General features: G+C 39.5%; 1 protein-coding gene across 1 annotated transcript in view; it reads right to left on the bottom strand.

Moving 5' to 3' along the window:
- The window catches only part of LOC124606719 (phosphoinositide 3-kinase regulatory subunit 4), a 200258-nt gene that overhangs the window by 126996 nt on the left and 48026 nt on the right, over positions 1–25236 (bottom strand). Inside the window, exons 4-8 of the mRNA XM_047138749.1 lie at positions 20194–20366; positions 16120–16224; positions 8943–9069; positions 725–897; positions 440–592 (exon numbers count right to left, since the gene is read on the bottom strand). Of these exons, the coding sequence (XP_046994705.1) occupies positions 440–592; positions 725–897; positions 8943–9069; positions 16120–16224; positions 20194–20366 (731 nt within the window). The remainder of the gene's footprint in view (positions 1–439; positions 593–724; positions 898–8942; positions 9070–16119; positions 16225–20193; positions 20367–25236) is intronic.

Genomic DNA, 25236 nt, shown 5'->3' with positions numbered 1-25236 from the left:
CGCTATCATATAATCATACAATAAAGGATCCTTCTTTCTATGTATTCGCAATACATTACATTTGTCTATGTTAAGGGTCAGTTGCCACTCCCTGCACCAAGTGCCTATCCGCTGCAGATCTTCCTGTATTTCGCTACAATTTTCTAATGCAGCAACTTCTCTGTATACTACAGCATCATCCGCGAAAAGCCGCATGGAACTTCCGACACTATCTACTAAGTCATTTATATATATTGTGAAAAGCAATGGTCCCATAACACTCCCCTGTGGCACGCCAGAGGTTACTTTAACGTCTGATCACGGTTACTAAAAAAGTTTTCATGTTAAACTGCAATTCATTAACATCAATACTAAACACTTTTGTCAATATAAAATGAAATACTTTCATTAATCATGAAAGAAATATCTTTTCATTATTTCACATAACTCATTTTCTCACCTTATGCAGGATGTTACTAGAGCTGTAATAATGACTAGGCCATCTGAACCATTAGGTATATCAGAATCACTGTCGTCTTGATTTGCTGGTCTCTTTTCAGCCTCTGGTACTGGCTTCAAAATATTTATTATGTTATTTACATCTTTTCTTAATCTGAAATAATAATTTTAAAAATTCAGCATAGTTCTCACATTTGAAATCCAGATAAATAATTGACTTATAATTATAAAAGATGCATGGTAAAGTACATCAGACATGCATATGGCTTTCCTTCAATCATCTTACCTGGCAATCTTCTCATCTGGTGATACAATAGGTGCAGCAGAGAAAAAATGCATATATGACTGCAAGAATGAGTAAAAGTATTCAGGAAAAGCTTTACCCCTCTGTTGGTCAAGATATATCTCTGCAGACTGCCGCTTTGTAGGGTCCCTCTGAAGCATATCTCGCAGAAGTTTCTGTGCAGATTGAAATTATATCCAGATACAATCTCAGCACGCAATGGAATTATATTTTATTGCAGTTTCTGCATACAATGCAATTATATTACTGTATGAGCACTTTTTAAAAACTTATTATGTCACAAACAACAATGATGAGATATTTGCATCACTGAAAAAAATAGACTGCCCATAAATAATGTCAGCTAAGCGCTCCATATACTCAATAATGTATAGTTTATGTGAATCTATTTACTGCAAAAAAGATGTAACTATAGGGCAAAATTTCTGATGGCCAGGAACTGGAGAGAATGTGATAGCATTTAAGGAATATGGGGAAATGGGACAACAACAAATAAAAACAGCAGACTGCATTAAGAACTTATCAGACAGTTGAAGTTAAGTCATCCCAGTAGGTGCATTAATTATTAAACACCTTACAAATCTTGATGTCTCTATTTTTCATTTACATACAGTGAACATATGCTTCCCTGCTTATGGAAAGACAATGTAAACACAGAATCTGAAAAAGTGCATCAAGAGATGGCAAGTGTGCAACCAATTCCTCAAGCCACAACATCGTATGTACCAGAAATACCCTACCACACAGCAGTGCAACCTCTTAACAAGAATGTAACAATATTGTGCTGCATTCTACGTGGGCATGACAACCAACAAGCTGTCCGCATGAATAGCCACCGACAAACTGGTCAAGAAACAACTGGACCACCCTGTTGCTGAGCATGCTGCCCAACATGACCTCCTTCATTTTAATGACTGCTTCACAGCCTGTGCCATATGGAAACTTCCCACCAACACCAGCTTTTTCTGAATTGCACAGGTGGGAACTCTCCCTGCAAATGTCCTACATTCCTGTAACCCTCCTGGCCTCAGCCTTCATTAGTCATTGTCCTCATCCATCTAACCTCTTCCATCCAGTATTTTTACTTTTCTACTTTTCTGCTACCCTCCCCCGACCCCCAGACCCTCCATCTAACCTCCCGACTGTACCTAGCTGCTCCCCAGCAGCACTTCACCATACCCCACCCTTACCCTGCTATCCCTCCCCTTCCCTGCCCCAGCCTCCTCCTTACCCCAAACTCGTTGCCTCTCCCATCATCCACTGCTACTACTGTTCGTAGTGTGGCTTCAGCTGCCAGAGACTGTGGTCATGTGTGTGAGAGTTGCGTTTGCGTGAATATATATATGTGTGTGTGTGTGTGTGTGTGTGTGTGTGTGTGTGTCGTCTATTTTTGTAAAGGTCTTGTTGGCCAAAAGCTTATTTTGTGACAGTCTTTTATTGTGCCTATCTGCGACTCACCTCCTGCTATATGGTGAGTAACAACTACCCCTTTCATAATACTGTTACGTTCCATCCTGGATTTTCCTTTGTTTGATTTTGACTTCACATGAATGGTCAGGGACGATGAGCAAGAATTGTCTGAAGCATAAAAAAAGTCAAACTGGATAATGTTATGTCACAATCAAATAATAAGGAACATCAAATGTTATAACATCTGTTTGTAGAAGACAGGGATGAAAACTGCCCCTCTTATTAGAGTTTCAGTACACAAAGCAGCATTGTACCTGGTCTACTGAAATCATTTATTGGGCTTTTGAGAGTTCATGATATTTGGGGATTGGTCACATGAGGTACAGCTCCAGAAGCTTTAACCTCCCTCATAGTCTGATTGAAATTCACCGTAGAATATGGCAGGTCTTGGATCTCATTTGCCTGAAAGTAATTTGCAGACTGGTGTTGGTTCTGTACATGTTTGAGCTATCTTGATGACACAGACTAAACCCACTAACTTATACCTGAACTTATGGCATATATTATGAACTATCAAGTGTAGATCATTTTGTGCCTCATAATGCAGCCAAAATATCCTCCAAACTATAAAATTTTAAGCAGGATAATGCATTTCATTACATATCACAATATAAACCAATAACATCCTCCCATACACCAATCCTGTCAATGGCATCTCCCACCCCATCAAAAGTAAGGCCACCTGTGAAAGCACCCAAGTAATCTATCAACTTAGCTACAAACACTGTGTTGCATTCTACAATGGCCTCACAACAAGCTGTCTATCAACATGAATGCCTACCACCAAACTGTGACCAAGAGACGGCTAGACCAATCAGTTGCTGAGCAGGCTGCCAAATATGATGTGCTTCACTTGGATGACTGCTTCAAATTCTGTGCAATCCCGATTCTTCCCACCAACAACAGCTTTTCCGAACTGTGCAGGTGTGAACTCTACTTGCAATATATCCTTTGTTTCAATAACACAGCCAGCTTTAACTTTTGCTAGTTGCTGTCCACCACTTATCAATCCCCTTCCCTGATTCCACACCAGTAGTACATATCCCTTTTATCCCCAATGAAACTGCATTGTTCTTCCCCTTACATCATTTCATCATTTCTCTTCCCCCTCCCCCCCCCCCCTCCCCTCTCCCCCTTTACAACCCCTCGATCCTGCACCTAGCAGCCCAAACCCTGTCCACACCACATCCCTGCACACTCTCATAGGTGGCACTACCGTCTTCCCCTTTCCCTACCCTGCTGTCCCTCTTCTTTTCGCCTCACATCCCTGTTGTACCCTTACTACCCATCTGAGCAAAGATTGCTGCTTACCTCAGAAGTAGTCACAGTCGGGTTTCAGTGTCCAGATGTGACAGTGGCCATGTGTGTTTGAGTTGTGCTTATGTGAATGTGCGCAAGTTTTCTGTGTCTGATGAAGGATTTAGTCCAACAGCTCAATATATCATCTAGAGTACTTCTCATGGTACTTGTCTGTTACTCAAGTAGTAACTTATTATGGTATTTAATATGGTGAGTAACTATTTATCCTGTTAATACTGGTGTTACAGCCCAATTTGGTTTGATGAGTATTTTGAAAAAGTCCAAACAATATTTGGCCAATATTAATCCAATTAAACACTTATGATAAATGGTAGAGAAATTTTTTCATCCTCAAAAACTTCCATCTAGTATTAATACTGTATGAGTAGCTACAAAACTGCATAATTTCATATTTGTCCATAGGAATTAAGTCCACCTGATAAGTTTTTGCCATGCCAAGTCTTTTTCATCATTCAGAGTAAGCACTACATAACATTGCACAATTACTCACTGAATCAGGTCCTGTAAATGACCATTCAGCTGGTACAAACACAGTTGCACTTATACCAAGTCAAACGCCTAATGGGAGACAAAAATTTTTTGGTTACATGCAGTGAGAAGAACTGAATCTTAAAAATTAAGATGAAACAGTGCTCAGCACAAAGACTGATAGTAGACTTTAATTGAAAATAAATAAAGGTTCATTAACACAAGCAACAATAGCACTGTATGAGTGCAACATCAGGAGTACACCACTCAGTCACATGTCTTGGGACTTACAACTGAAAGCACTGTAAGATGGACCCATCATAATTATCTTGCAGTGAGGTAAGTAAATAATAAACTGTTCTCAACTGGAAGAATTCTGATGAGTATAGCTCAACCATAAAAAGTCACCTACAAGGCACTCAAGCAACATATCTTTGAGTAGTGTTCAAGTTAATAAAATAGGTGAGGTGAATGAAAAGTTTTAAGGAATGTGTACACTGACTGAACAGATATCATAAGGACACCATCATGTATGAATGGTATAAACTACATTCAAACAAATAAAAATGAAGTATTTATCAATCATATATTTGGGAAAAGCAAAAAATTCTTGGCCTGACATAAAGATGACATCAATATCAAGATATTTTGTTTTTGTTATGTTGGTGCATGTTGCACAATGATGCAACTAAAGCATCAACTTAATGTTTGGAATAGTTTTCTTTACATGGATTTTTAAAATAAATATGCTGTGTAATGGTATGCTTACAGGTGTTTTCCTGAGTTATTGTTTCATTTTATGCATAATAATTTGACAACCAATCCAGTTGTCTTCCTCAGGTGCTACAAGTTTTGCCGTTATGTGTACTCCCTGCCCGGACTCCAGACAGACAGTGAACTACTGTTAGTCTCACATCGCTATCTATGGCCGAGTTCAATTTCCAACGCCCCCTACGCCCTTTGATGCTGTTTTGCTTTTCAGATCTCCTAATGATATTATCTCAGAGCTTTTTTGCTATGGTGGATGTGATGGCCAGTGAGATTACAATAAACCGATTGCAGGACTTGAGAGATAACAAGCATGTTATGCATGTTGCATTAAAACAGATATACTGAAGTAATGTGCAGTAATTTTTTGTTTGGTTTTAAATAATTTATCATCATTAAAATTCATACCAAGTGGATAAACAATAAATCAGTAAATTGTGGTCGAATTAAAAATAACCACTCTTTGAGTAAAAATAGTCCACAGGAATGACAACCAAAACTGCAAGCATGGATGCAAACATCAAGAATGTACACCAAGCGTTATTGAACAGCAGGAAATTTGAGGTGTGTAAAATAGATAATACTGCAGGTACAGCAAAAGAAAAAGTAAGGCATATTTTAGAGGAAGAATTAACATTCAAGATGAGTGCTAAAAGTTGATAACACACAACTGAATTCCCCATCTATATTAGCACTATTTTAAAAGGAAGAAGGGAGTTTAATGTATCACATCCTACTGTCAACAAGATTATTAATAACGACATAAAAACACTGAGCCTGGACAAATATTGGGAATTAAATCAGCAGTGTCCTTTCAAATGAAAATAAATCATCCTGCCATTTGTCTGAATGAATCTGGTGAAACACAGAAAAAAATTTAATTGTTGGACAGGAATTTGAGCCCCCTTTCCCTTGAAGATCACTCCTGTGTCATAATCACTGCTCGATATGTTTAAAACAATTTCAAAAATAAAACAATAATTTAAAAAAACTGATATTGAGCACAAATATGGACGAGACGTGGGACCACCACTTCATACCAGACACAGTACAGAAACACAGTAGGTGTAAGGTAGCGGTTATGAACCAACTGAAATTGGTTTCATCTGCAGGAATGGTTATCTGGTATGCAATAGGTACTCTTCTTGAAAATTACTTCATGAAAGCTAAGACAGTAGCTTGCGAAATTTCCATGTGTTCTGTATGCATGTGGGGAAGAGTCATGAAATGCAGCACACAAAATTCATATTTCTTATGGACAATGTGCTTGTCAACAAAAGGAGCTTCACCAATAAAAAACTCAAGGTCAGAAGTATGAGTCTAAGTTTTTGAAATAAGAGCGTATTTACCCAATTTGGCACCTACCCACTTTCCACTATTCCCAAACCTATACAAATTTGTCACCAGAAACCATTTAAAGTCCTATGTAGATGCTTTGGCAGCCACAGGCAAGTATTTTTCAATGCTTCAACGGTCACATCTTGATAACGCAATCAACTCACTGGAAACATCAGACTTTACGGATGATTAAAACTGTGTGCCCCACCAGGACTCAAGCCTGGAAATGTGCCTTTTGCTGGCAATGCTCTTACTAACGCCAGAAAGTTTCAAAACAGTACACAATCTGCTACAATGAGAAAGCTTCATTCCGGAATCACTGGAAATATTTTACACAAAGTTCACTTACCTAACGTGAACTACATCCAAAATTTAATATGTTTCTGAGCTAAAAAGAACTTTTCAACATGCCCTCATAGATAATACAGTGGAGACTCAGTTACAATTATCTGGACTGTCACCTGCAAGCAAGTATCTTTGTTGTCTAGTCCAGGTGTGCACAGATATGTTGCGCTGCCCCATGCATTTCATTACTGTTTCAGTTAGACAGCATGTTTCACTATTGAATTAGATAGCACATGTTTCATTATTGTTTGAGTTAGACAGTTCCAGTTGCTACACCACTGTGCTGTGACATGTCTGTGCTTAAAAATCTCAACACACAAGAGAGCAATATCATCACTTAAAGATAAAATAAACATTATTGATTCATTAAAAAAAGGAGAAACTTGTTGCAAGTTAGCGAATAAGTATGGTGTGAATACTTCTATGATAAGCATATTAAGAAGAATATTGATTAGATTTTGTAGTACACCTGCAAACTTGATAGTGAATGTAGGAGTAAACATCGAAAAGTGTAAAGAAACTGAAATAGGAACCTCGGAAAAATCTTTGTATTGTTGGTTCTCCTAAAAGCAATCAACTGGGCAGCCAATAAGCCAATATATGGTCCTTTGCTCTGAGAAAAGGCATTACTGTTAGGGTGTAGATAAATAAATAAAAAACAGATGGCAATGAATCACTTGTGGCAAGTAACGGATGGCTGTATAGGTTCAAATCTCATCAAGAAATTCGTGAAATGGAAACACAAGATGAAAAAGTCAGCTGATGCAGAGGCAGAAAATTCTTTTAATAATGGATGTAAAAAAGAACAGGATGAAAATGACTATGATTTGGACTTTGTTTACAATACTGAAGAAACCAGACTAAATTGGAAACTGTTACCATCAAAATCTTTAGTGTATTATGTGTGAGATATTGTCATTGGCACTATGCAATTTTCATGCAATCTTTAATTCTTTAGGGTCACATTTCTGCCTACCATGATGTATTTATTGTTCACCATGATGTATTTACTGTTGTATCTACTTCAACAAAATCCTAAGTACTGTAAAAAACATAAATATCCAGCACCACATCATTTACATATAGAAATTTCATTCATATATTAAGAAGTTTTATATAAAAGATATAGGCATTTGGTGGTACCATATCACATCTTACTTCCAGATGTAATTTGTACCTACTTAAACTGAAAACATGTAGGTATACACCATGCACATTTTAGCATACATAAGTTTTGAATTCCACAATACACGTCAGTTGTTCCATGAGTGGGTGCTTATGCTCTCATGTAAAGCTCAGGAACTATACCACGAGCTCCACAATATTTTGCAACAATCCACTATGCAGCTACACTGACACTATAACTCATAATTCTTTTATGAACATGTTGTAATTAGACCACGGGCACTGCACCACTTATGCCTATGACTTAGTGTAGTTCACTTTATGTGCTGTGAAGAATACAATTATGTAAACCTAATAGCATTTCATGAAGTGATTTTGTATGGGCCACAGCTATGGCCTATATCTGTCTTGCATATAGCCTAGTTACCTTGATGACTGTTTTTTGTAAGGCTTTTGATATGGTTCTATGTTGCCAAATAATCTGAACTACATTTTATTGTACACGATTTTTCTAAAAATGACATTCAACTGTTGTTTAGTATACGTTTACATGTAAAGGATGAAAATGTATATTTCATTGTAAGTTTTTTTTTTTCAAAATTAACAGTGCCTATTTTCAAAACATAATCTTATTTTAAATCTGTGATTTAAAATGTTACATAAATTTTGTTAAAAATAATTTTAATGAGATTGGAGAGAAGACATAATTGCAGTGTGGCACGTGCAATCAAAATTTATCAGTTATCAGACACTACTACAAAAACAATTGTGTATTTAATTATCTGTGAAAGCATTATACTAGTTAAGTCATCATTGTGGTATCAAGTGATTAGTGTATGCTGAGGTATCAGCACAACATGTTGTATGTTTTAATTGTGTGGTATTTTATTTGTGAGGTGCTGATCTTCCCTGCCACTTTTTGTTACAATCTGATGCAACGTCACTATGTGACATTCAATTTTGTAAAAAGCATGTACATCTAATAATGTCACAAGGTACATTCTAATGTTGCAATAGTGTACAAAATTGTTAAATGAAACCAAATATGTTTGATCCACCTTCACTTGGATGTTTGTTTTTGAACTTTTACATCCAATTAACACAGCATACATCTGTCAGAACTGGTAACAGTAACAAAAAGAATTACTAGTGATCTTGGCAAACTTGATTATTTCATGACTAACTAAAATTAAGAGCAACAGGAGGTCCAGTATATTACATAAAAAAGTTTCCTGCAATCATGAGCTTATTTCTCCCATGAATATAACAATCACATTACTGTGGTAGGCATACAATCTTTGATGAATAGAAAGAAAAGAGAATAGAAGAAATTAAAGAAAGAAAAACACTATACATGTCCATTTACCTTTATGTCCGGATCATCAAGCTTCTCCAAGTGCCGTGAAACATTATATTCACCACTGTGGTAAGAAAGGAGTTGTGAGAAATCAAATGGTGGATGGCCTTCATTAAACAACTCCAGCAGGGCACACCTAGGCAAGAAATGTAATACAAATTCATGGAGTAATTCTTCAGTTTAAGTAGAAGTGATTTTTTAATGTTTCCACTTCAAAGCTAACAACATGAACTGCAACCATATTTCATGGTGACTTTTAAGATGGTTGGTTGATTCCGGGAGAGGACCAAACTGGGACGTCATCGGTCCCATGACTTTTAAGTCTGTGAGGAATAAAATATATTGTTCTTAAAGATAGATAGAAAAACAAGGAAACAAAGACTACAAAAACTGAAAGTATAAGGGAGTGCTGAAAAGTAATGTCTCCAATTTTTTTATGTGAAAACTGTAAAAGCTTTTTTAATAAAATAAACATTTTAACATTCTACATTATTATTCTTCATGTCTACACATTTATATCACACTAACAATGAACACATCTCTCCCAATGAGAAATCATGTTGTAGATGCTGTCACTGTAGAATCTTTGACATTGTTAAGCACACAATACCTTCACCTCTGCTTGCACCATTTCATCACTATCAAATCTTCAGAAGTGCTCTTTAAGTTTTAGAAACAGATGGGGCCAAGCCAGGACTATAGGGAGGATGATCAATGACAGCGCTCAAGCTGTCAAATTCTTGCAGACGTCACGACGACTACCATTTACACACTATGATTTGCAACTCTCTACTGACAGAGGGCTGCAGATACGTAGAGATGAAGAATAACAATGTAGACATGTTAATAGGGTTTCTTTTATTTAAAAGGGTTTAAGAATTTTCACATTAAAAATTTGGAGTCATCATTTTTCAGCATTCCCTCGTATAATTATTCAGGAACATGCAAAATTGCTTTTCAAGTGTTTTTTCTTTCTTTTTTTTTTTCTTGTCAAAACAAATATTCAAAAGACCTGTCTGCCTGCTTAGCTGGGTGGTAACGTGTTCGTCTCCCATGCAAGCTTGTCGGGGATCAATTCCTGGCCAGGTAGGAGATTTTTCTCCATTCAGGGACTGGGTGTTGTGTTGTTATCATCATTTCATCCTCATCACCGGCGCGCATGTCTCTCAATGTGGTGTCAACTGAAAAAAACTTCCCCAGATGGGGCCACCTGGCCCACAATGCCATACGCTCATTTCATTTCCATTCCATACGCACTTAATTGGCTGTCATGTAAAAGGCACTAATGCAAGCTGTTACTAGATGAAGCAGATTCCTGAAATATGGGGCACAGGTTGTCATCTACATCTGCACCTACATCTTCATGGGTACTCTGCAAGTCACACTTAAGTGCCTGGCAGAGGGTTCATCGAACCACCTTCACACTAATCCTCTATTATTCCACTGTTGAACAGAGCACGGAAAAAAAAGAACACTTATATCTTTCCGTGCAAGCTCTGATTTCCCTTATTTTATTAATATGATCATTTCTCCTCATGTAGGTCAGCATCAACAAAATATGGAAAAAGAAAGCTGGTGATTGACACTTCATGACAAGATCTGGCTGCAATGAAAAATGCCTTTGTTTAAATGATTTCCACCCAAAATACTATATCATGTCTGTAATACTTCCTATTTCTCAATAGTACAAAACATGCCGCCCTTCTTTGAACTTTCTCGTGTACTCCGTTAAACCTATCTGGTAAGGATCCCATGCCATGCAAGAAGATGGACAAGCTTAGTTTAGGCAGTCTCTTTAGTAGCTCTGTTGTATCTTCTACGTGTTCTACAATACAACACAGCTTTTGTTCGCCTTCCTCACATTTTCTAGAAGTTCTTTCCAATTTAAGTTATTTGTAATTGTAATTCTTTGGTATTTAGTTGAATTTACTGCCTTTAGATTTGACTGATTTTTTATGTAATCAAAGTTTAGTGGATTCCTTTTAGCACTCATGCGGATGACCTCACAAGTTTAGTTATTCAGGGTAAATTGCCAATTATTGAGCCATACAGATATCTTCTCTAACTCATTTTGCAAACTGGTTTTGATCTTTTGATAATAAATGACAGCATCGTGTGCAAACAACCTATGACAGCTGCTCAGATTGCCTCATACATTGTTTATAAATATAAGAAACAGCACAGGGTCTATAACACTGCCTTGAAGAACACCACAAATCACTTCTGTTTTACTCAATGACTTTCCATCAGTTACTATGAACTGTGACATCTCTGACAGGAAATCACGGATCCAGTCGCATAACTGAGACAATATTCCATTAGCACATAATTTGATTACAAGGCGCTTATGAGGTACGGTGTCAAAAGCCTTCTAGAATCCTAGAAATATGGAATCACTTTGAAATTCCTTGTCAACAGCACTCAACACTTCATGTGGGTAAAGCATTAGGTGTGTTTCACAAGAACAATGTTTTCTACATCAATGTTGACTCTGTGTCAACGGACTGTCGTCTTCAGGGTAATTCATAATGTTCGAACACAATATATGTTAGAAGAGCCTGCTGAATGTCGACATTAATGATATTTTGTAATTTAGTGGATTACTTCTATTGCCTTTATTGAATATTGGTGTGACTTGTGCAACTTTCCAGTCTTTGGGCATGGATCTTTCATTGGCTGAGTGGTTGTACAGGATTGTTAAGTATGGAGCTACTGCATCAGCACACAATGAAAGGAATCTAACTTTTTTACCATATGGACCTGAAGACTTGGTCTTATTAAGTGATTTCATTTGCTTCACTATTCCAAGGATATCCACTTCTATGTTACTCATGGCGGCAGCTGTTCTTGATTTGTACTCTGGAATATTTACTTCATATTCTTCGGTGAAGTAATTTCACAAGGCTGTGTATAGTAACTCTGCTTTGGTGCCACTGTCACTGACAGTATTTCCATTTTTATCATGCAGAGAAGGCATTGATTGTGTCTTGCCACTAGCATACTTTACGTATGACCAAAATTTGGTTTGGAGACAAAGTTTCTTTGTGGAAATTGTTATAAGCATCTCGCATTAAAGTCCATGCTGAATTTCAAGATTCAGTAAAAGACTGAATCTTGGGGATTTTGATTTGTTTAAATTTAGCATTTTTTTTTTCATTGTTTCTGCAACAGTGTTCTGACCAGTTTTGTGTGTTATAGGGGGAACAGCTCCGTTGTTTCTTAATTTATTTGGTCTAAATCTCTCAACTGCTGTCGATACTATTTCTCTGAATTCAAGCCACATCTGGTCTACACTTAAAATGTTAATTTGGAAGGAGTGAAGCAAAGTGGAGAAATGTCAAGTGAATTTTTATTTGCCTTTTTGGAATAGACATATTTTTCATTTATTTTTGGTGGATTTAGGAGTTACGGTATTCAATCTCGCTATGACAAGCCCTGTGTTCACTAACCCCTACATCAGCTTGGATGCTTGTTATTAGCTCAGTATTATTTGTTGCTAAGAGTCCAAGTGTGTTTTCACAAATGTTTACTATTTGAGTGGCTTCATGAACTAACTGCTAAAAATAATTTTCAGAGGATGCACTTAGTACAATTTTGGACAAAGTTTCTTGCACACATCCAGATTTAAACATGTATTTTTGCCAACATATCAAGGGTAAACTGAAGTCATTGCCACCTATAATTGTATGAGTTGGGTATGTGTTTGAAATTAGACTCAAGTTTTCTTTGACCCTTTCAAGCGATTGTATAATCCGAGTTGTGAGGTTGGTAAAAGGATCCAATTAGTATCTGATTCCAGTTGTCAAGAATGTCCTCTACCCATATTAGCTCACAGGAACTACTACTTCAGTTTTAATACAAGGTAAACTACTTCTAACAGCAACAAACATTCCACTCCCACCTGCATTTAGCCTATCCCTTCTGAACACTATTGGATCCTTTGCAAAAATTTTGGCTGCACTTATCTCTGGCTTTAGAGAGCTTTCGGTGCCTATAACGATTTGAGCATCAGTGCTTTGTATTAGCACTCGGAGGTCTGGTACTTTCCCAACACAGCTATGACAATTTGCAGCTGTTCTACCAAGGTTCCTAGATAGAAATTCTTCCTGTGTTCAATCTGCACCTTTGAGTCTGAACCCGTTTTTGTGATTCACCAAAACCCTCTACTATAAAAAACCGCTCAGTTCGTGCCACACAGCCCCCACTACCTACCTATGTAGCTAAAAAATGGTTCAAATGGCTCTGAGCACTATGGGACTCAACTGCTGAGGTCATTAGTCCCCTAGAACTTAGAACTAGTTAAACCTAACTAACCTAAGGACATCACAAACATCCATGCCCGAGGCAGGATTCGAACCTGCGACCGTAGCGGTCTTGCGGTTCCAGACTGCAGCGCCTTTAACCGCACGGCCACTTCGGCCGGCGATACCTATGTAGCTACCTCCTATGTGTAATGGACTCCTGACCTATTTAGTGAAACCCAAAACTCCACCAGCCTACAGCGCAAGTCACAGAATCTGCAGCCTACATGGTCGCAGAACTATTGCCTTTGATTCAAACCCTCCACTAGGCTCAGTACCAGAGGTCCGCAATTGGTTCTATTGATTATGCTGCAAATGGCGAGTCCTGCTTTCATCTCGCACCCAAGGCTGGCAGCCTTTACCACTTCAGACAGCCACCCAAAATCAGAGAGAATCTCTTCCGATTCAAAGCGACACACATCACTGGTATTGGTGTGAGCCACCACCTGCAGTTGCCCACAGTCTGTGATCCTCATGGCATCCAGAAGGGCCTGTTTCACAACTTGAATGACTCCACCCAGCACATGGAGTGCGCATTGGTTTTCTTCCCCTCCTTGGTAGCCATGTCCCTAAGAGATCCCATAATATGCTTAACATTGGAGCTCTCAACTACAACCATCCCACCTCTATGACTCACCAGATCTTACAAGCTGAGAAGTTTCAGAGGAAACAGGACACGCAACTGCATCTGACTAAGGGACACTGTTAGCCACAGATAGCACCTGGGGCCTGTTTTTTGTCAGACAAACCGTGGGCCTTATGTGTGCCGTTCCCCCCCCCCTCCCCGGAAGTCTTTCACAGCCTGCCATGACCCGAGGCAACCTCCCATTTTATCACAGGTGAGGGTCAACCTCAATGCAAGCAGTAACTGGGCTGCCACTGGTGCAGAACAACCAGCAGACTCTCAAATTTGCATTTACACTGTGTTCTGAAGGAGTTACTTGTGAGTGGTGTAAATATCTGAGGAGAGAACGGAGATCAGGTGATAATCACAAGAAGTAGATGATTATTCACTTTTAAGCTTTTCACTGATGAGTAGTTCATTTGGATCCCCACTGCCAGTCCATAACTGAAGCCAACATAGCCTGGAACTGAGAGCGAAGTGTTACCAACTCAGCTCACATCTGCACACAGCAATCATACTCCCTATCCATATTAAAGATGTTGGAAAACTATCCTTGAAAAAGTATTCCATTTCAGAAGACACGCTATGTGCTTTCTAGTGTATGTAAAAGCACAATGTAAGAGAAAGGACCATGGATACGTCAGCAAAATGGAGACAGAAATAACAATAACCATTTTCAGGATGTTTAAAGCTATAATGACTGAGATCGTTAATTTGAGTTATTGATGAATTGGATTTGGACAATAGGATAAGAGCAATCACTCAGCAGCCCTTGTTGAAAACAAATACATCAGACAAATTCAGAGGAGAAATTTCTGGTACTTATGAAATTAGGACAGGGGTGAGACAAGGAGACAATTCTCAAATTTGCATTTACACTGTGTTGTAAAGGAGTTACTTGTGAGTGGTGTAAATATCTGAGGAGAGAATGGAGATTAGGTGATAACGACAAGAAGTAGATGATTATTCACTGTTAAGCTTTTCACTGATGAGCGGTTCATTTGGATCGTCTTGATGCAGCTGTGCAACAAATTGAGAAACTGCAAACAGAAGCAGAAAGGGTCATCTTTGGATCTCACATCAATCACCATACAGAAAACTGAGGATAAATCATGAAAAATTTATGCAGATAGTGAGGTTTAAATACATAAGCAAGTGGATGCAACTCAGCATGTTTAAAAATTAATTAATAAAAAAAATAGAAACCATATTTCACCTTACCAAAAATACGTCTATCAAAGCCAAGTTCTATACATCGCAGAATGACTAATCAATGAGTAATATAATGTAACTGGACAGATAAAAAATCTACTCAGCAAGTGGCAGCAGGAGACCACACACATAAAAAAGGTTTTACTTATGCAAGCTTTCACAGCCAGTTGCTCCTTCTTCCGGAAGAAGGGTTGAAGAGGAAGGAAGATAGGTGAAAGAAAAAAACAAAAGAGGTTTAGCAAAAGGGATAAATTTCAGAAAAGTCACTCAGAACCCCAGGTCAGGGAACACTTACAATCCGCTCTACCCCCTTCTCTTTTCCTAAACCTCTCCAGTTCCTTTCCCTTCACCCCTCTTCCTTCCCCTTCAACACTTCTGCTAGAAGCTTGCACAAGTAAAAGCTGCTGCTAATTGGTGAGTAGATTTTTTATGTATCCAATTACATTATATACACAATAACTACAAGCAAAAGAAAGGAAGATTTCAAGAAAAATCTTATCATCCCCATTCCCATTGCCAAATGTCAAACAAGAAGGTATTTACTCAAATTTTAATAATGTTTTCAATTGCCAACAGTTACACAAATTTTAATAATGTTTTCAATTGCCAACAGTTACATTGGTATCAGTTTTTACTGCCATATCTTTACTCCATAGTTATTAGAATTATTACCATAATTTGTCAGTCCCTTCTCAGACCACATATTACTTTCATCTTGAGTTGGATCTGCCCTGCCTTTCTGAATTACTTCGTAATTTCTAGTAACTGAATAACCCCCCCTCCTCCTCCTCCTCCTCCTCCTCCTCCTTCTCACATCCCCAATATCCCCCCCTCCCAAATCCCTCCCTCCCCCCCATGCCTGCTAATCCTTCCTAATACAAGAGAAGTATGCATTTCATACAATACATGTTGAGAATCAGTTTTGTCCCTTAAACTTTATCATGAAATCTTGTGCTCATGTATAACAAAACACAAATATTGCTCAAAGAGAAATAAATCATAGCCTAAGATATTCGTCACTAACACAAATGCCAGTAATTCAACTCACCCAGCGGAAAATATGTCCATAGCTGGTGTGAGATCTCCTCTTCTTGATGTCTCTTCTGGTAGTAGCAGCTGGCTTGATATGTCTGAATTTAAGGTCTTGATAAACCTAGGGAATCAAAAATGACCAGAACTAAAATACAAGTTAAAGACATTAGCACAAAATTTGAACATGAACTATGAAAATCCATTCATCAAGATATGAAACTGTTTTATACAAATATTTTATGCCAAACAACATCACTTTTACACATCATTCTAGCATACTTACTTTCTTTTCACATGTATAAACTTTTTCTTGGTGATAAATGTCTTTTAAGTTGCCAAGGGAGCTGTCTGTGCCAAGAACCACAACTGGCAGTGGAGACCACTTGTCCTAAATTGATTTAAAGCATTTTCTGAAAACAGTGGCATAAAATCCTTTCTGTTGGACATTGAAAATCCTTCAGACCTCACAGTTTGATTTTATCAAAAAAGATCATAGCTCATCCGCAGAGAATGCAAGTTACTGGAGCTTTATTATGTGAAACAGACAACCTGTAATTTTCATCTCAATTCACATGTTTTAGTCAATATCTAAAATAATCAGACCAATAGTTTTTGAACTTAAAAACTCTACTTAATCGTATGCAACCCCCCCCCCCCCCCTCTTTTTCTGCTACTGGAAAGTACAGGGTGTAGAATAAATATAACTACTCACCACATAGTTGAGGAGTTGAGCAGTAGCACAGCCACTGGATGGTCAACTCTGTCTGTCAATTGGAACAGCAATCAAACCACAACTTAAAAAAGCTACACAGTATACTGTCTTCCCACTCCTGCCTCTGAATATCCTAAGAGATAGCTACCCCCAAAGCAACCTCCTGGTATTATTAACCTCTCCACTAACAAACTGAGCCTCACAGAAGTTTCAGCCCTTCCTAAATAATCTCATCTTCAGCACTGAATCCAGTTTCAATAATTGTGGATTGGTCATGGTGTCTATTCTCCTTCACCTATACATTACAGCAAAAACACTAACTTACTACCTACTGCTATGACCAAATAGTCCGAAATCAAGCATATAATTATGCCTTTCCTAGTTCACACTTCTGCCCCATTGTGACCCCACACCTTCCCTCCCCAGTTACCTTCCAGGAATTCCTCACCTCCAATCTTGTCTCACCTACCTTTCCTGGGTCACTTCCCAATAATACAAGCATCTAAAAAAAGGCAAGAGCAGCTACCTGTGATTTTAAAGAAGACTATGAATAGATCATTCTCCCTGCAAATGAATTCTCCACTACTGTGGTGATGAATTGTTCTGATTACCTGCCAAGATGGTCTCCATCAGTTGTCTGACTCTACCACCTATAAACGTAACCAGAATGATCCAGTCCCATCCCAGCCCATTACTACCTCCAATCCCAACTAAAATCACAATGCCAATAGTAGAAACTTTTGCCCAAACCCACCTCCTTCCTCTCCTCGACAAAACCCACCTCCTACAGATTTTCTTAAATATACAAACCTAATCACCCTCAATGTCCCGTCATAGCCAACTGCTGTGCTCCTACAGAAAGATTCTCTGCCTCAGTTGATGAACGTCTCCAACCCATTTTCCATTGGCTAATTTCCTTTACCAGGAAAGTGGCTGCAACTCGTTACTCCCTGCTTGTCACTGTTGATGCTATCTCCCTTACATTAATATACTCCATGCCCACAAACTTGTTGCCATTGAACACTATCTTTCCCTGATGACCCACAGTCTCGTTCCTTATATACATGACCAAATATATTCCTATTGTCCTCTTCTTTCTCTATTCTAATCTCTTATCCTCACCTCCCTTACCCTACATCATCCAGTTCATCATTAACTGCAAACAGCTTCCCCTTCCAGCACCTGGTTGAGCTCATTGGTGCCTAACTCCTACCCCACTCTCTTATTGCCTCGCCCACCCACAGGCCAAACTGTACCCTCCCTTCACCCATCTAACCCCACCACAGTCCCACATAATGAAGATGCATATGTGTGTTTAATTAGTTTCTTACCTCTGTGAAAGCATACTGTCCAAAAATTTAGCTAAAAGTTCAGTCTTGTTTATGTGGCTTCCTGTCACTCAAAGCCTCAACTACACTATTTGATCAAAAGTATCCAGACATCTGGCTAAAAATGACTTATAAGTTTGTGGCGCCCTCCATTGGTAATGCTGGAATTCAATATGGTGTTGGCCTTGATGACAGCTTCCACTTTCGCAGGCATACATTCAATCAGGTGCTGGAAATTCTTGGGGAATGGCAGCCCATTCTTCACGGAGTGCTGCACTGAGGAGTGGTATCTATGTTGGTCAGTGTGGCCTGGCACGAAGCTGGCATTCCAAAACATCCCAAAGGTGTTCTATAGGGTTCAGGTCAGGCCTCTGTGCAGGCAAGTCCATTACAGGGATGTTATTGTCATGTAACCACTCCGCCACAGGCTGTGCTTTATGAATAGGTGCTTGATCATGTTGAAAGATGCAATCGCTATCCCCAAATTGCTCTTCAACAGTGGGAAGCAAGGAGGTGCTTAAAACATCAATTTAGGCCAGTGCTGTGACAGCGCCCACAAATCAACAAGAGGTGCAAGCCCCCTCCATGAACAACATGACCACACAATAACACCGCCTCCGAATTTTACTGTTGGCACTACACACACGGGTAGGTGATGTTCACCAGGCATTCACCATACCAACACCCTGCCATCGGACAGCCACATTGTGTACCGTGATTCATCACTCCACATAATATTTTTCCACTGTTCAGTCGTCCAATGTTTATGATCCTTACACCAAGTGAGGTGTCGTTTGGCATTAACCGGTATGATGTGTGGCTTAAGAGCAGCTGCTCTACCATGAAATCCAAGTTCCCTCACCTCCTGCCTAACTGTCATAGAACTTGAAGTGGACCCTTATGCAGTTTGGGATTCCTGTGTGATGGCCTGGATAGATGTCTGCCTGTTACACATTACGGCCCTCTTCAACTGTTGGCGGTCTCTGTCAGTCAACAGACAAGGTCAGCCTGTACGCTTTTGTGCTGTACATGTCCACTTCACTATCACATCAGAAACAGTGGACCTAGGGATGTTTAGAAGTGTGAAAAACCCGCATACAGATGTATGACATAAGTGACACCCAGTCACCTGAGCACATTCAAAGTCCGTGAGTTCCGCGGAGTGCCCCATTCAATTCTCTCATGATGTCTAATGACTACTGAGGTCTTTGATATGTAGTACCTAGCCGTAGGTGGCAGCACAATGTACCTAACAAGAAAAACATATGTTTTTGGGGGTGTTCAGATACTTTTAATCACACGGTGTATGTGTTGAGTGGACATGCCTATTCTATTCATTTTTTACTGATTTCTCACTCTTCTGTCCTACATCTTTCTTCTTTCTCTCTTGTTTCTATTTCCATTCCATCTCTCCCACTTTTATGGTCAAAGTCTCCATAATTTAATGCATAAATCATCTTGTTTGTATGTATTTATGGTTTTATCAGATGGCTGCCTTTTTTTCTCCCCAACTCCTCTCTTTCTGTGTAGAAAACTGCCATTGCCTTCAACCAGCCCCTCAAGGTTTTTCTACCACACCGCAATCCCCTTGCTTTGCTTCCACTTCCTTCCACCCCCCATCCCCAGCTCTCTCTCTCTCTCTCTCTCTCTCTCTCTCTCTCTCTCTGTGTGTGTGTGTGTGTGTGTGTGTGTGTGTGTGTGTGTGTGTGTGTGCGTGTGTGTTTATCTTCTTCTTCTTTTTTTTTTTTTTTGGCTGCGAAGGAATAAGAACCTGACAGAAGAAGGACAAAATCTATCTATGGGATGTAAACTAAATCACATATGAAACAAGATGTCTCATTATTCACTGGTGATTGTAATAACTGTTCTCGAGTTGCAAAATATTGAAGAAATGTGCTTTACTTTGAACAAGCACTGAAGTATAAATAACCTGAATACATAGAACTGTACATTCACACACTCCAATGATAACAGCATTTTCATCAAAAAAAAACAGCTCACTTAATATCAGTATTCAAAAAATGAGCATTGAGAGATTTCTTAGACATACCTTTCTGGGGCAATGTAACATGTTCTTCTTCTTGAAGTATCAAAAAAGTAAGAAAAGTCAGCCGGATTATCCTCTGGAAGATATGTTGGTTTGAAAGATGCAAAGTCAACAAGGAGTACCCAGTTCCATGAGGTTATCATTATGTTCTCTAATTTTATGTCTCCATGGCAGACCTGGAATTGAAATTAGCAACAAAAATAGTATTAAACTGCAATACACAAAATAGAACTCTCACATGCTCTACAACAGATGGAGCTGAGTAACATGCTGCAATGCTCAAAACTTTGATCAATGATTCTCTCTACAAGACCAGACTGGTTCTTTCCCTCACATGTAGCCAACGGAGGCAGTAACCCCCTTTAATGACCTCAAAGACAATGAAACAATCTCAAAACTCAAGCTATGTCATTTGCTACCAAATTCCAGCATCAAGACCAGTTGCCCATTTGATTTTCACATATTTTATTGAAATGCTCATACGAGCAATATTTATTAAATATTGGAGCTTTTTGGACGACTCATAACATATTACGAGACTGACTGGAACTTTTGTGGCTGGAGAAAGAACAAACACAGAGTGACAAAGACAGAAAAATACTGAACCTACAGACATAGCAGGTGCTTTCTTGTGTGGTAACAGCACATGCCCAAAGGCTAAATGTAGTAATCAAGCTTCCAGACAGCAGAGCAGCAAATGAATCACATTCCCTCTCAAGGCTGCAAATACCTCTCACCATGCCCTTAAATGAGGAATATCCTCCCAACTAACCCTGTTCTTACTTATGAAATTTCTTGTCTGTCCCTACAACATTTATGTTCCCAAATATCTGTCCTGCGGGTAATATTCCCATGGAAAACTTGTCCCATAAATATGCCTGTTACCACTTACTCCAGCCCAAGCCCAGATATCTCCCACCCTGTCAGAGATGGAACCATCTCTCAAAGCAACCACTTCATCTACCAAATTTTCTGCAATTCTATATGAGTGCAACCAAGAGCAAAGTATCCAGCATGTAGGTGACAGCCACCAAATTGAGGCCAAGGGCCAACTATAGCTTCTAGTTGCAGAGTATATTGCTGAAGATAATGATGTTGACTACTTCATCAAGATAAGATATAATTAAGTTATTTATTTATTATTTATCTTGGCCAATATAAATAAATTATATCTTTGCACATTTCCTGCCTTATGTAAACAAACCAAATGTCAAAACTGTCAATACATAAAGCACAGTTGCATTTTGTAAACCGATATAAATGGAGAAACAGATTGTGAAGATGCTGCCAATTTAGAAATTTGGTAAATTTAAAAGTAAACTATTTTTCTGCTAATTTACCATCATACCATTGTGTTCTCATTTTGTACTTGTAACATAGTGTTCTTCTCCAAACATAAGCTGAAGCCAGTTGTGAAAAGAATGAAAGATTAAATAAATCACAACTTAAGAAAAAAAAATTCTGAATTCATTCAGTAAATATTCAGCTTTGATATCCACCATGAAGAAAAAGATATAAGTAAATTGGTCATGACTTTTTCAAAGGAACCACCCCAGCATTTGTGTTAAACAAATTAGGGAAAGAATAAAACACCTTAATCCGGATGAATGGTTGAGGGTTTGGACTTCGATCCTCCCAAATGTGAGTCAAGAGTCTTCATTAATGAGCCACCTCACATGGTATGCTCAGCTGGATAAAGTTAGGGAAGCACAATGGCTACATCTTCATCTACATCTACATTTATACTCCGCAAGCCACCCAACGGTGTGTGGCGGAGGGCACTTTACGTGCCACTGTCATTACCTCCCTTACCTGTTCCAGTCGCGTATGGTTCGCGGGAAGAACGACTGTCTGAAAGCCTCCGTGCGCGCTCTAATCTCTCTAATTTTACATTCGTGATCTCCTCGGGAGGTATAAGTAGGGGGAAGCAATATATTCGATACCTCATCCAGAAACGCACCCTCTCGAAACCTGGCGAGCAAGCTACACCGCGATGCAGAGCGCCTCTCTTGCAGAGTCTGTCACTTGAGTTTGTTAAACATCTCCATAACGCTATCATGGTTACCAAATAACCCTGTGATGAAACGCGCCGTTCTTCTTTGGATCTTCTCTATCTCCTCCGTCAACCCGATCTGGTACGGATCCCACACTGATGAGCAATACTCAAGTATAGGTCGAACGAGTGTTTCGTAAGCCACCTCCTTTGTTGATGGACTACATTTTCTAAGGACTCTCCCAATGAATCTCAACCTGGTAACTACCTTACCAACAATTAATTTTATATGATCATTCCACTTCAAATCATTCCGCACGCATACTCCCAGATATTTTACAGAAGTAACTGCTACCAGTGTTTGTTCCGCTATCATATAATCATACAATAAAGGATCCTTCTTTCTATGTATTCGCAAAACATTACATTTGTCTATGTTAAGGGTCAGTTGCCACTCCCTGCACCAAGTGCCTATCCGCTGCAGATCTTCCTGTATTTCGCTACAATTTTCTAATGCTGCAACTTCTCTGTATACTACAGCATCATCCGCGAAAAGCCGCATGGAACTTCCGACACTATCTACTAGGTCATTTATATACATTGTGAAAAGCAATGGTCCCATAACACTCCCCTGTGGCACGCCAGAGGTTACTTTAACGTCTATAGACGTCTCTCCATTGATAACAACATGCTGTGTTCTGTTTGCTAAAAACTCTTCAACCCAGCCACACAGCTGGTCTGATATTCCGTAGGCTCTTACTTTGTTTATCAGGCGACAGTGCAGAACTGTATCGAGCGCCTTCCAGAAGTCAAGAAAAATAGCATCTACCTGGGAGCCTGTATCTAATATTTTCTGGGTCTCATGAACAAATAAAGTGAGTTGGGTCTCACACGATCGCTGTTTCCGGAATCCATGTTGATTCCTACATAGTAGATTCTGGGTTTCCAAAAACGGCATGATACTCGAGCAAAAAACATGTTCTAAAATTCTACAACAGATCGACGTAAGAGATATAGGTCTATAGTTTTGCGCATCTGCTCGATGACCCTTCTTGAAGACTGGGACTACCTGTGCTCTTTTCCAATCATTTGGAGCCTTCCGTTCCGCTAGAGACTTGCGGTACACGGCTGTTAGAAGGGGGGCAAGTTCTTTCACGTACTCTGTGTAGAATCGAATTGGTATCCCGTCAGGTCCAGTGGACTTCCCTCTGTTGAGTGATTCCAGTTGCTTTTCTATTCCTTGGACACTTATTTCGATGTCAGCCATTTTTTCGTTTGTGCGAGGATTTAGAGAAGGAACTGCAGTGCAGTCTTCCTCTGTGAAACAGCTTTGGAAAAAGGTGTTTAGTATTTCAGCTTTAAGCGTGTCATCCTCTGTTTCAATGCCATCATCATCCCGGAGTGTCTGGATATGCTGTTTCGAGCCACTTACTGATTTAACGTAAGACCAGAACTTCCGAGGATTTTCTGTCAAGTCGGTACATAGAATTTTACTTTCGAATTCACTGAACGCTTCACGCATAGCCCTCCTTACACTAACTTTGACATCGTTTAGCTTCTGTTTGTCTGAGAGGTTTTGGCAGCATTTAAACTTGGAGTGAAGCTCTCTTTGCTTTCGCAGTAGTTTTCTAACTTTGTTGTTGTACCACAGTGGGTTTTTCCTGTCCCTCACAGTTTTACTCGGCACGTACCTGTCTAAAACGCATTTTACGATTGCCTTGAACTTTTTCCATAAACACTCAACATTGTCAGTGTCGGAACAGAAATTTTCATTTTGATCTGTTAGGCAGTCTGAAATCTGCCTTCTATTACTCTTGCTAAACAGATAAACCTAAACAGAATATAAAAAAGGGACCTTTTTTTTATATTCCTATTAACTTCCATATTCAGGGATGCTGCAACGGCCTTATGATCACTGATTCCCTGTTCTGCACATACAGAGTCGAAAAGTTTGGGTCTGTTTATTATCAGTAGGTCCAAGATGTTATCAGTAGGTCCAAGATGTTATCTCCACGAGTCGGTTCTCTGTTTAATTGCTCGAGGTAATTTTCGGATAGTGCACTCAGTATAATGTCACTCGATGCCCTGTCCCTACCACCCGTCCTAAACATCTGAGTGTCCCAGTCTATATCTGGTAAATTGAAATCTCCAACTAAGACTATAACATGCTGAGAAAATTTATGTGAAATGCATTCCAAATTTTCTCTCAGTTGTTCTGCCACTAATGCTGCTGAGTCGGGAGGTCGGTAAAAGGAGCCAATTATTAACCTAGCTTGGTTGTTGAGTGTAACCTCCACCCATAATAATTCACAGGAATTATCCACTTCTACTTCACTACAGGATAAACTACTACTAACAGCGACAAACACTCCACCACCGGTTGCATGCAATCTATCCTTTCTAAACACCGTCTGTACCTTTGTAAAAATTTTGGCAGAATTTATCTCTGGCTTCAGCCAGCTTTCTGTACCTATAACGATTTCAGCTTCCGTACTTTCTATCAGCGCTTGAAGTTCCGGTACTTTGCCAACGCAGCTTCAACAGTTTACAATTACAATACCGATTGCTGCTTGGTCCCCGCATGTCCTGACTTTGCCCCGCACCCGTTGAGGCTGTTGCCCTTTCTGTACTTGCCCAAGGCCATCTAACCTAAAAAACCGCCCAGCCCACGCCACACAACCCCTGCTACCTGTGTAGCCGCTTGTTGCGTGTAGTGGACTCCTTACCTATCCAGTGGAACCCGAAACCCCACGACCCTATGGCGCAAGACGAGGAATCTGCAGCCCACACAGTCGCACCGTCTCAGCCTCTGATTCAGACCCTCCACTCGGCTCTGTACCAAAGGTCCGCAGTCAGTCCTGTCGACGATGCTGCAGATGGTGAGCTCTGCTTTCATCCCGCTAGCGAGACTGGCAGTCTTCACCAAACCAGATAGCCGCCGGAAGCCAGAGAGGATTTCCTCGGATCCATAGCGACACACATCATTGGTGCCGACATGAGCGACCACCTGCAGATGGGTGCACCCTGTACCCTTCATGGCATCCGGAAGGACC

This window comes from Schistocerca americana, chromosome 3 (genome assembly GCF_021461395.2).
Source record: "Schistocerca americana isolate TAMUIC-IGC-003095 chromosome 3, iqSchAmer2.1, whole genome shotgun sequence".
NCBI lineage: Eukaryota > Metazoa > Arthropoda > Insecta > Orthoptera > Acrididae > Schistocerca > Schistocerca americana.
Note: the sequence above shows the minus strand (reverse complement) of the source record. Positions and strands in the feature narration are given on the sequence as shown.